Raw genomic sequence first — 12,287 nt, 5'->3', positions numbered from 1 at the left:
GATAGATAGATAGATAGATAGATAGATAGATAGATAGATAGATAGATAACAGACAGAATGCTGAGTGTTGATGGGTAGAGTTAAATGAGGTGCTAAAGTTGGAAAATAATTTTGCAACCATTGCAGTAAAAACTTGCTTCTGGCAAGAATGATCCAATGTCTGTTAAATGCAGGGAGAAAATTCTGTGAGGATTAGGATATTTGTATGGTCTTCAAGTGCCTACTCACACATTGCATATTAGTTGCAGAAGAAAAAATAGTGACAATCAGTGTAGAACCCAGACAACGTTTTGGGTGATGAAAATGTGTCCCTGTGAGGATAATCTGGACATGATATTTGGGTAGTATTTCAGCCAGGAATGCAGCACCTGGATTGAATCATGAGAAAACCTCAAGCAAACTCAAAATGAGGAATGTTCTACTCAGTAAAACAAAAGAACTGGATTCTTTCAAAATGTGAATGTCTTAAAGGACTAAGAAACGTTCCAGATCAAAGGAGAATAGACAGGCAATGACTAAGCACGGTTCTTGGTTCTAGAACTTGGCTGGCTTCAGGCTGGAGGACGGGGATACCGTAGAAGGATGTTAGGGCATCAGCTGCTGCGCTTGCCCTTGGACAGCGGGGTGTGTCTGAGGCTTGGGGCCCTGCTTACCTGTCCTCCCAGGCAGTGCTGTTGACCGGTGCCCTTGGCCATCACCTGCTGTGTTAACCTTAGAGCACTTATCAACCTGCCCACTGTTCTTGTTCACTTACATGTGTATATATTTCTGCTTGTTTTCACCCAGCAGGTGGTGAGCTGTCTGAGGACAGACTCTTATCTGTCATTTTGCTGCTTTACATCTCCCAGAACAACATTTCTTAATAATTACTAAGGAACACCAAAGAACTTTTAGTTTGGGTGGCTTAAATCTCCTGATATTTATCATATTAGAAGTTAAAACTAAAGATTTAAAAAATATTTATGAATCCATTCAAAAATAGCATTAGGAAACTCATTACATCTTCATATAAATACCACATATTTATGGAAGAATTTCTAAAATGGAGATTTAGTGAGAAGAATGGGCCTGTTCTCCAGTGCAGCCAGTCTCCCTCGCAGCCAGCATGATGGAGGCACCTGGGCCCTGCGCCTTGTCCCCATTCAGTCGGCTGTGGCTCACATGATGTGGGGCTTCTGGAAGACTTGCTGTGTGCTGTGAGGAGGGAGGGAAGGGCAGTAGCCTCATGAACCCCTGAAAGGGTCCCTGGACCACTTTGAAAATCACTAGCTTAAAAAAAGTTCTAGCTCCCAGAAGGCCTTGAGTAAATATTTGTTGAATGAATTAATGAATTGCAAAGGGGCTGCGTGGTGGGGCCAGTGCTTGGTTGGGTTTATGAATTCCAATGTGTTCATGCAGTTGGTCACTAGACCCCGTCTCCACACCCTATCTCTGGAGGGATGGCGACCTCTGGCCTCATTGCTCCTCCTCCCCTGGCAGGTGTCCCTGTGAACAGCAGAGTGTCCTCCAAAATCCAGCAGCTTCTCAATACCCTGAAGAGGCCAAAGCGCCCTCCGCTGAAGGAGTTCTTTGTGGATGATTTTGAGGAGCTGTTGGAAGGTGAGAGATCTCGGGCTGACTCTCGTGTCTGAACGGGGTGGCTGTCATGTCCAGGGTTGTGGGCAAATGTGCGTTATGCAAGGTCACACTGTGACATTACAACACAACGAAATGACCCTCCCTCTGTTTCCAGTCCCTGTGGTCTGCGTGTGTCATGGTGAATTCAGCAGCACATGTGACTGCTGGCTTTATTTGAACAGGGAAAAAACACATTGCTCATAGTTAAGGGACTTAAGATTTTTCTGTGCCTCTGATCCAGTGCTTAGTACTTGGTTACAAGAATACTCCTAAGGTTTCATTTTATTTACGTTATTTCAATTTTTTTTTTTTTTTTTAAGTAGACTCCATGCCCAACATGGGGCTTGAACTCAACCCTGAGATTGAGAGTTTCACGCTCTACTGACTGACCCAGCTGGGTGCCCCCATTATTTCATTTTTTGTGTAAACTTTAATTCTGAAATACTTGTCTTCCCATGATTTAAAAGTGTATTTTTGGCATAGTTTTGGCCCGTTTTCAGAAATTTAGTCTCTCATTTATGAATGAGATATACATTTAGGAAAAAAGAATATAGATTTATTTGTAAAAGAAAATGACCAAGAAATAGGAAGGAGTATAAACCTATAGAAAAGGGACAGAAATAAAGCCTAGTATAAGGTGCAAATGTGCTCATGTGTCAAGAGCCACGGGGCGCACGGCCAGCTCGCCCCTCTGCCCCTCGCCTCTGCTGTGCAATGTCTGCCCTGTCAGCCGCCACCAGGTGTCTCCTCACTGAGGGTCAGACACAACTTTTAGGGCATCGCTTTCCCTTTTGTCATCAGATAACACAGATGCAGAGTGCAGTGGTATAAATGCAGTTCCGAGCAGTCTTTCTTACATGTGGACAAATGTTGGCTACACAGCCACTGGAAACATAAGAGATTTTACTTTATTTTCTCTTTCAACCTGGTGATGGGTGGTTTGCATGCGCAGACTGAAACGCGACTCTGCTCACTTTTGTCCTTTGTAAGTGGGACCCGCGCCTGCTTCTCAGATGTCGTCAGGGTTGGCCACAACCCCGTGAAAGCCTCAATGTCACTGCTGCCATTCTGGGATTGTCCTGGGGGGTTACAGTCACCAGTGGCCATCATTGTCCAGGACGAATCTCCATCTGTCCTTTGGTCGGTTGGCCTGTGACTATTATAATGATAAGGAAATCTGGACAAATTATTGAAATCTTGTTACAACTGGTGTTTTTTTGTTTTTTGGTTTTTTTTTTTTTTTGAGAGAATGCTTAAAAACAGAATGTGTGGATGGTTCTATGAAGTGCTAATTATTAAATTTCGATTTTGCTTACAGTGCAGCAACCAGATCCAAATCAGCCAAAGCCTGAGGGAAGCCAGACGGCAGTGCTGAAAGGGGAGCCCCTGGCCGTGGGGACCGCCTGGCCACCGTCCCTGCTGGCTGCCTTGCAGCGCTGGGGCACGACACAGCCCAAAGCCCCCTGTCTGACTGCCTTGGACACAGCTGGGAAGGCCATCTACACCCTTACCTATGGCAAGTGTCAACAGAAAGCAGTTGGGCTCTGGCTTAGCTGTAAAAATGTTACATGTGTCATGTCATACAGCACAGACATACAGCTTCATGAACACGATAGAGCAATTCCTGAGAAACCAACACCACTGTCAAAACTGTCACTCCAGGTGCCCCTCCTGGACCACTGCCCCTTCCTCCCAGCAGAGGGGACTACTCACTGACCGATGGTGACCAGCCACTGCTCTGGTGTTGAGGTTCACATCTATATATGCATCTCTGAACAATGGAATTTAGTTTTGTCTAATTTTGAACTTTGTATAAATGGAATCATACAGTATGTATTTTTGTGTTTGGCATCTTTTGGTTCTGTATTATGTTTTTATGTAATACAAATCATAAGCATCTGGCTTGATGCATTTTCACGGAGTGATATGCTCCTGTAACCAGCACTCAGCTCCTGAGCATTTCCAGGTCCCCAGCCCCCGTGTCCCTTCCAGCACATGCATCCTCACACTGGCGGGAACTGTCACATGCCTGTGACCGTTGCCTCGCTTGTGTCTCAGTTTTATGTCAGTGGAATTATGCGAGACTCAGCCCTGATGTGGTGTGAAGCTGTAGCTCTTCTCATTGATGGATGTTATTTTAGTGTATGAACATGCCACCACTATGCCCGTACTCCACGGTTGAGGGACACCCGCACTGTTTCCACTGGGGCTATTGTGTATAGTGCTGTTATGAACATTCTTAGGTGCGTCTGGTTGGTGAAACATGTGCAGGCATTTGTGCTGGGAATGTGTACACATACGAGGAGCCTTGTGCAGCTTTAGGACACACGGTCACCTGGTTTCCAACGTGGCCGCAGTGACCTTCACTCCAGCCGGCAGTTTGTGCGGACTTTCAGTTGCTCCCCATCCTTGTCAACTTGATATTGTCTATGTATTTCATTTTAGCCTTGCCTGGAGGTGTGTTGTCCTGTCAAGTTGTATTGCTAACTTATTTGCATTTCTCTGATGGCTAATGATGCTTTTTGTATGTTTATTGGCTATGTGAATATTCTCTTTTATGTACTATCCAAATCTTAGGCTCATTTTTCTATTTGGTTGCTAACGTTTTCTTCTTTGTATGTTTCAAATACATGTCTTTTGTCAGATTTGTTTTGCAGATGTCTTCTTCCACTCTTTGGACTGCTTCTGACACTTTTATTGGTGGCTTTAGATAAATGAGAAGTCCTAATGTAATTAATCTAATTTATCTATTTTTTTCCCCTTGTCCTGTTTGCCACACCTGAGGTCACAAAGATATTCTCCTACCTTTTCTTCTAAAAACTTGTTTTACTCTTCGTAATTGGGTGTCATGATTCACGTACAATTTAGTTGGTGTGTGGTGTGACATTGGAGTCGCTTTCTTCCCCGATGAAGGTCTGGTTGACCTACTGCCATTCACTGAAGAGGCAGTGCTTCGCCCAGGGCTCCGCAGGGCTGCCTTGTCGTGTATCGGGTGGAAACACATGTGTGGGCGTGCTGCTGCTCTCCATGCCGTTTGCACGGGCTGTTTTCTGTTCCTGCTCCCTGAACGGCTGTAGCTGTGTGAGTCCTCGTGTCTGGTATTGACGTCCTTTGGCTCTGTGATTGTTTCTTAAGGTTTTCCTGACTATTCTCGGCCCGTTGTATTTCTAAGCCATCTTTAGAATCAGTTTGTCAATTTCCAGAAAAATTCCTGCTGGGGTGTTGATTGGCACTGCATCGATTCTGTAGTTCAAGTTGAAGAGAACTGATGTTATTACAATTGCGGAACCTTCCAGTTCATGACTGTGGAGTATCTCCCCTATTTCAAGGCCTTCTTTAATTTCTCTCGGTAAAGTTTTATACTTTCGAGTCCAGCGCTCTTGAGCATCTTTCATTAGATTTATTCCTGGTGGAATGGAATGGAATGGTTAGAAACTGTTGCTTGTATATAGAAGTGCAATGGATTTCCTCAGGTGGTGATTTTGTATCTAGTGATCTTGTAAATTAACATTCTTTTTTGTTTGTTAGTAATTTGTCCATATATCTTTTGGATATCCTGTGTTCAAAATCATGTCATCTACGGCCAAAGACAGTGTTACTTGGACCTTTCCAGTACTTACACCTTTTGTCTCTTTCTCTCCTCACTGCACAAGCCAGAACTGCCAGTATGATGTTGGATAGTGGGCATTCTTGCCTCCTTCTCCATCTTCGGTGGAAAGCTTTGGGTCATGAAGTATGATGTTTGCTGTAGTTTTTTTTTACTTGTTTTGTGGTCGAAATTCTTTGTCAGATTAAGTAAGTTCCCTTCAATTCCTAGTTTACTAAAAGGTTTGTTTGTTTTTTTTTATAATGGATGGCATTGAACTTTACCAAACACTTTTTCTGCTCTGTCAAGATGATCATATGGTTTCTCTCTCCTCTCCACTTAATTTGATGAGTTACATTAATTACATTAATTTTCAAATGTTAAGCAGCCCTTGCATTCCTAGAATAAATCCCACTTGGCTATGATATCTTCTTAACAAATGTCTGGATTTGATTTAACCAATATGTTGTTTAGGATCTTTGCATCTGTGTTCATTAGAGATTGGTTTATAATTCTTTAAGGAAGGAGCTCATTGCCTGCTGTGAGGGGTGTGGCTGTTGACCGCCTCCTCCTGTTGAATTCATTTTTCCGGTCTCTCTCTCCTCTCCTTCTCGGACTTTGATTACACGTATACCTTTTTTGAATCCTGTGTGGCCTTCATTCTCTTTTTTATATTTTGTATTCTTTTCTATATATTTAGTTGACTCTTGAACAATGCAGGGGTTAAGGGCACTGAGCTCCTGCACAATTGAAAACCCAAGTATAAGTTTTGACCCTCTGAAAACTTAACTACTTAACTATTAGTCTACTGTTGACCAGAAGGTTTACCGATAACATTGGTAGTCGATTAACACATATTTTTTATATGTTTCATGTACTGTATTCTTACAATAAAGGAAGTTAGAGAAAAGAAAATGTTATTAAGAAAATCATAAGGAACATGGGGCACCTGGGTGCCTCAGTTGGTTAAGTATCCGACTCTTGATTTGGGCTCAGGTCATGATCTCTTAGTATGTGAGTTTGAGCCCCACATCGGGCTCTACGCTGGCAGTGTGGAGCCTGCTTGGGATTCTTTCTCTCTTTCCTTCTCTCTCTGCCTCTCCCCTGATAGCACTGTCTCTGTCTCTGTCTCCCTGTCAACATAAATAGACATTTAAAAAAATTAAAAAAAAAAAAAAAAAAAGGAAAATCATAAGGGAAAAAAATACATTCACAGTATTGTACTCTATCAAAAAAACCCACGTGTAAGTTGACCTGTGTTGTTCAAGGGTCATCTGTACTTCAGTTTGGAGACTTATTTTCCTTAATTCAAAATCTTTAATTCTGGTTTCTGAAATTTCTATTGTATCGTGAAATTCCTGATGAGTTCTTAATTTAGATATTGTCTTTTTAGTTTAAAATTTTCACTTCTGTGTTCTAATTCCTATTATAATTTTCTAGGAAAATTCTTTATCGTTCCATGCATTGTCTTTATCTTTTCCTTTATTTCCTAGAATCCATACATTCCTTACCATGACTCTGTCAGCAAGCTCCAGGGTCCTGTCACCTCCAGGCCTGCTGCTCTTGTCTGTACTTTCTCTTGGTTTTAGTCTGGGGAACTTGTCTTTTGGGATGCATAGTACCTTTTTGATTGAATGATAGACACTGTGTAAAAAATTGGTGAGGCTCCAGGTGATGTGGCCTTCCTTGAGAGAAGTTCCTTCCTCTCTACTCTTGGCAGGTACCGTGGTGGCTGGTCACTGCAGTCAAGTCTGAGCACCTGTGTGCTTTTCCTCTGGGTCCCCCAACCCTGGCTTCTATCTCGCGTACTACTAACAATCCCACATTGCTTCTCAGAGGTTCTCAGCATGGATTTGCAGCCTCCTGTCGTTCACAGTCCTAGGACTCAGTAGATCTTCTAGGGGGAGGTCGGCTGTGCTCTCACGGCCCCCAGCCTCTGCCAGCAGCTCTGCTGTTTTCTTCGTGCCTCAGAGGCAGTGATCCACAGGCATGAGGCATGAGATACTCCATCTCCTGTGGGTGCCGGAACCCTAAACACCCAGCTTTTATAAGAAACAGCTGTGCACAGTCAGCTCGCCTCCCCAAGGGTTTTCTCTCTGGAGTCTTAACTCCTTTGGTTGACTTTGCTGCCTCCAACAGATAGTTTCTACATTTTATCCAGTTTTTAAATTCTTTCAGGTGGGAGCCCTGGTCTGCCACCAGTACTCTCTCCTACTTGGAAGCAGAATCTTTTTCCATTATGCTCTGAAGATTCATCCATATTATTGTGTATAGTTGCAGCACATTGATCTCTGTCAAGGAATGAATATATATCAGAATCTGCGTATCGGTCGGTTATGATGTTGCTAGACTTTTGGGTGATATCCAGATTTGGCTATCACAAACTGTGCTGCTAGGAACATTCTGGGGTGTGCCACCTGGTACATAAGCATGCATTTTTGTAGGGTATGTACTTCAGAGTGGAAGTGTTGGGTCTGAGATTATGCGTATCTTTACATTTATCAGATAATGCCAGACTTTCCCAGTTTATGTTTACCTGATCAGTGTATTAGCCCCACCTGTTCCCCATCATTGTCAGCCAGGCTTATTATAGCTAACCTGATGAGAATATGGTAGTAATATTTCATTTTGGTGTTAATTTGCATTTTCCTGAAGACTGAGTAGGTTCAGATCTTTTCCTGGATTTTTTTTTTTAATCGTTTGGATTTTCTCTTTTGTTAAGTACTATTGAATCTTTTACACATTAAAAAAAATGTTGTCTTTATTTATCTTGAGAAAGAGAGCATGAGCAGGACAGGGGCAAGGAGAGAGGGAGAGAGAGCACTGTCAGCACAAAGCTGTATGTGGGGCTCGCGCTCACAAACCATGACGTCATGACCTGATCATGACCTGAGCCAAAATCAAGAGTCGGACGGTTCACCGAATGAGCCACACAGGTGCCCCTACACATTTTTAAATATAGGGTTATTTGTGGGAATTTTGTATGTGCTCTGGATACCCGTCCTTGTCAGTGACGTGTGCTACAAGTGTCTCCCACTTTGTCCTTTGGCTGTTACTCCCGAATGGGAGTTTGGTGAGCAGAAGGCCCTTCCATTCCTGCCTAGTGCTTTGTGTTCTCAAGGACTCTCGCTCCGCCAGGATCATAAAGCTATTCTAGTATCTTGTGAGAGCTCTGCTGTTTTGTGTGTGGTGTGGGGCTGGGTCTCGGGTCAGGTTTTCAGGACGGATAGCCAGCCGTCTGTGCTCGTCCCCACAGGCTGCCACTCTTCTCTAGCGCACCTGTGTCCTAGGTGGACCGGTCCACATGTGGTGGGTCAGTTGGGGTTCTTTGTTTCAGCCCACTGGGTTATATATAGCCTTAGGCCAGGACCACACTTCCTTAATTACTGTGGCTCTGTAGTAAGTCTTGACATCCGTGGAGGAATCTCGCTTCCTTCTGCAGGAGTGTGTCAGCTGTTCTCATCCGTGTGTCGTGCCAGCTTTGGGATCAGTTTGTCAGGTGCCACAGGCACACCTGTTGAGATTTTGGTTATAATTGCTTTGAACAGTTTGTAAATTGATACCTTCGCATTATTGAGTCTTCCAGCGCACGGACATAACATATCCTTCCATTCATTCAGATCTTCACTTTATCTCAGTAATGTTATATAATTTCTTGTGGTGAGACTGCATATCTTTTTTAACACATATTCTTAGATATGTGGCATGTTTGTTTTAATCGTATTGCAATTACAATCATTAAAAATTTTTACTTAATATTTATTGCCAGTATATAGAAATGAGATGGTCTTTCTACACTGTTGTGGTGTCTGGCAGCCTTGCTAACTTCAGTTATAAAAGATTCATAATGTGCTCAGTCACATCATCTGCAAATAATGAGTTTTGTTTCCAACTGTTTACCTTCTCTCCACCCCTCCACCTTGTTGCATTGGCTAAGACTTTCAGTAAAAAGGCCTTTGTCCTTGACTTATTTCTACTTCTTCAGGGAGAGCTTTCAATACCTGACCATCAATTATGATATTTCCTATAGGATTTGTAAAGATAGGCTTTATCACTTTAGGGAAATTTCCTTCCATTTTGAATTTAAGAAGGATTTTAAAAATCATTTAAAATCCTGAGTAATTGTTAAATTGTTTTACTTTTTTTCACTTTTGTTAATGTGACAAATTATGTTGATTTTCTGTTGAAACTTTTTGCATTCTTGAGATAAACTGACCTGGTCATGATGCATTATTCTTTTTCTATATAGCTGGATTCAGTTTGGAAATCTGTATGTATTACAGTTATCAACATCTTGAATTGACCTTTCTATATAGACAAAGGCAACAGTGCTTTGTTTTTGTTTTTGTTTTTGTTTTTTTTAATTTTTTTTTTCAACGTTTATTTATTTTTGGGACAGAGAGAGACAGAGCATGAACGGGGGAGGGGCAGAGAGAGAGGGAGACACAGAATCGGAAACAGGCTCCGAGCCATCAGCCCAGAGCCTGACGCGGGGCTCGAACTCACAGACCGCGAGATCGTGACCTGGCTGAAGTCGGACGCTTAACCTACTGCGCCACCCAGGCGCCCCAAGGCAACAGTGCTTTGAATTGAATATTTTTTTTCTCATTTGTTTCTTGGGTCCCACAGTTTGCTCACTTCACAATGTTGAGCCTAGGTTTAGTATTATTTGCAATGAAATTTTACCACTTATTCAGAGGGCTTGGCTGCTCCACAGGAATTTGAGGGAGGTAAATTGTGACTCTTGTGTTACCTCTTTGGTACATTATCGCATGGGGTAAATGTCAAGGCTGCTGTGGGTGTGGGGATGGACTCGGGTTTTTTTTTGTCATCCTACCCCATGTCACCCCGGCCTTGGTCTACCTCCCCAGAGACCTTGACTCGTTGTTTCATCTCCCATCTTCCTCGGGGAAGCTGTCCTCTGCTGAGCATCCACTAGGGCTCTGTACTGAGACTGTGTGCCAGCGGGGAGGGGTCCTGGGTCTAGGGGCTGGGTCCTGGAGGGCCAGACACACCACTCCAGCAGCCAGTGGCTCTGAGCAGGTTACTGACACCTCCCAGACTGTCTTCTCTTGAGTGGAACCTAGAGATGGAGGTAGGACCCACCTCATGAATCATAAAGGTTAAAAGAACTATATGCCACTCTGATAAGGGATGTGGTTGAGAGACATTTAATGACATGAAAATGCACTCACAGTGCAATGTTGATTGAGAAAAGCAGAATGAAGTATTGTCCCATTTCTTGAAAATTGCACATGTGTATATGTGTGTGTGTGTGTGTGTGTGTGTGTGTGTACATGTAACCGAAATAACGCTGACTTTTTTCTGCTAGCTTTTCTGTGTTCTAAATTTTCTATAATAAAATCCTGTTCTATTTTTGTATTAAGAAAAATAAATCTATAAGTTGTGTTTAAGAGAAAACTACGATGTTCATTACAGCATTGTGCAAAATAGTTATCAGTTGGAAACTACCTGAATTTCCAACAATAGAATGATGGTACATTATGGGGTATTGTGATTGCTACATTAAAATGTTAATAATTAGTTTCTTGAATTTTACATTGCTTAGTATTTTTATTTTATTTTAGGCAAACTTTGGAGTCGGAGTTTAAAACTAGCTTATACTCTACTTAATAAACTGACTAGTAAGAATGAACCACTACTTAAACCTGGAGACAGAGTAAGTAACTAGAATATAACTTATTGGAGTGAGCAAAAACAGAAACTCTAAAAATATGTCTCATTGAAATCAGTATTCCATCAGTTGGCTAGACTTCTAGCATTAACGCAAGGGATTTAAAGTCAACAAAGAAAAAATATTAAATATGGAAAAAGTTTATGATGATGTACATAAGGTGATGGTTCTTTTTATTCTTCCTCATTGCCCAACCACTGACTCTTCAAGTTCTTTCCTCTTTGACTTCATATATATTGATTTTAATAAAAATATTAATGTTAATAAATATTAGGTCCCCAAAGCTTAGGTTTTATGAGAGAACATTGATGTAACTTTGAAATTCTGTGTGTTCCCTATTTACCTCTTCCTCTCTTCCATATGACCAGGCAGCCCCCTCTTGCCTCACTGCAAAGGTGGTTACGAAGGAGGCTAGAGACGTGGTGTTCCTTGTACTTACTGCACTGCCCAACATTTTTGGCAGTAGATACGTGGGGCTACTTAAATTGACCAGAAGTAAATAAAATAAAAAATTTAGTTCCTCAGTCACACAAGCCATGTTTCAAGGGCTCATACATAAGCCACATGTGGCTAATAGCTACCACATTTGATAGCTTGAAGATAGAACATTTGCATTATCATAGAAAGTTCTGTTGGTCAGCACTGCTCCAGGCAAACTGAACCAGACGTGAGAAGTGCAGGTAGACCAGAACATCCAGGATAGAGGACAGGACACCCAGTAGTGAGAAAATCTAGTGAGAGAGGCTGCCTGTGGTCAGATCACCCAGTAGTGAAACTGTAAGTTTCATGCAACTCTGAGTGCCCACTCTTTAAATAGAACCAGTAGCCAAGGGCATTTGAAGAAGGAAACCTGAATGAAAGAGAACAACCAAAGGGCAAAGAAGAGAAAAACAAGAAAAGGGGATGGTGGCCAGGCAGGGGAGGAAGAGAGAGGAAGAGGAAAGAAACTTGGCAGAAAGCCAGAAACAGAAAAGGAATTTTTACAAAATTAGTATTACTCTCCCTGGAGAACTAAGATGAACATATTGCTCCATAAATCAAGAAAAAGATGCTAGTAGGGAAGACTAAGAGATGGAAAGTGGGAAGGACAAATAGTGCAAACGTGAGACTTGGTCAAGGAGGTCCAGCATCTGGCCAGTAGGAGTTCCAGACAGGAAGGAGGACAGAGAGTAGAGAGTTGTAAATGGTTGTAGTAACGCCAGTCAACATCCTGGAGCTGGAGGGTGTTAGCTTCAAAGTGAAGGGCCTGCAGCAGAGCTCAGCAACACTCCTTACTGCTTCCGCAGCAGGACCAGGTACAGAAAGGAGCCTCTGAGCTTCCAAGGGGAACAGGAGTGAGCCGCAGAGCAGGGCAGCCCAGGAGGACGGAGATCCCAGGATTGGGGCTTG

The 12,287-nt window shown here is 42.5% G+C and overlaps 1 protein-coding gene across 9 annotated transcripts in view; it reads left to right on the top strand.

Moving 5' to 3' along the window:
* The window catches only part of DIP2A (disco interacting protein 2 homolog A), a 109,411-nt gene that overhangs the window by 48,907 nt on the left and 48,217 nt on the right, over positions 1 to 12,287 (top strand). For all 9 annotated transcript variants that reach the window (XM_040483661.1, XM_040483659.1, XM_040483655.1 and 6 more), the window contains 3 exons: positions 1,480 to 1,599; positions 2,936 to 3,133; positions 10,792 to 10,883. In XM_040483661.1, the coding sequence (XP_040339595.1) occupies positions 1,480 to 1,599; positions 2,936 to 3,133; positions 10,792 to 10,883 (410 nt within the window). The remainder of the gene's footprint in view (positions 1 to 1,479; positions 1,600 to 2,935; positions 3,134 to 10,791; positions 10,884 to 12,287) is intronic.

Source organism: Herpailurus yagouaroundi, unplaced genomic scaffold, assembly GCF_014898765.1.
Source record: "Herpailurus yagouaroundi ecotype Mexico unplaced genomic scaffold, PumYag 162, whole genome shotgun sequence".
NCBI lineage: Eukaryota > Metazoa > Chordata > Mammalia > Carnivora > Felidae > Herpailurus > Herpailurus yagouaroundi.
This window is presented reverse-complemented; position numbering and strand designations above follow the sequence as displayed.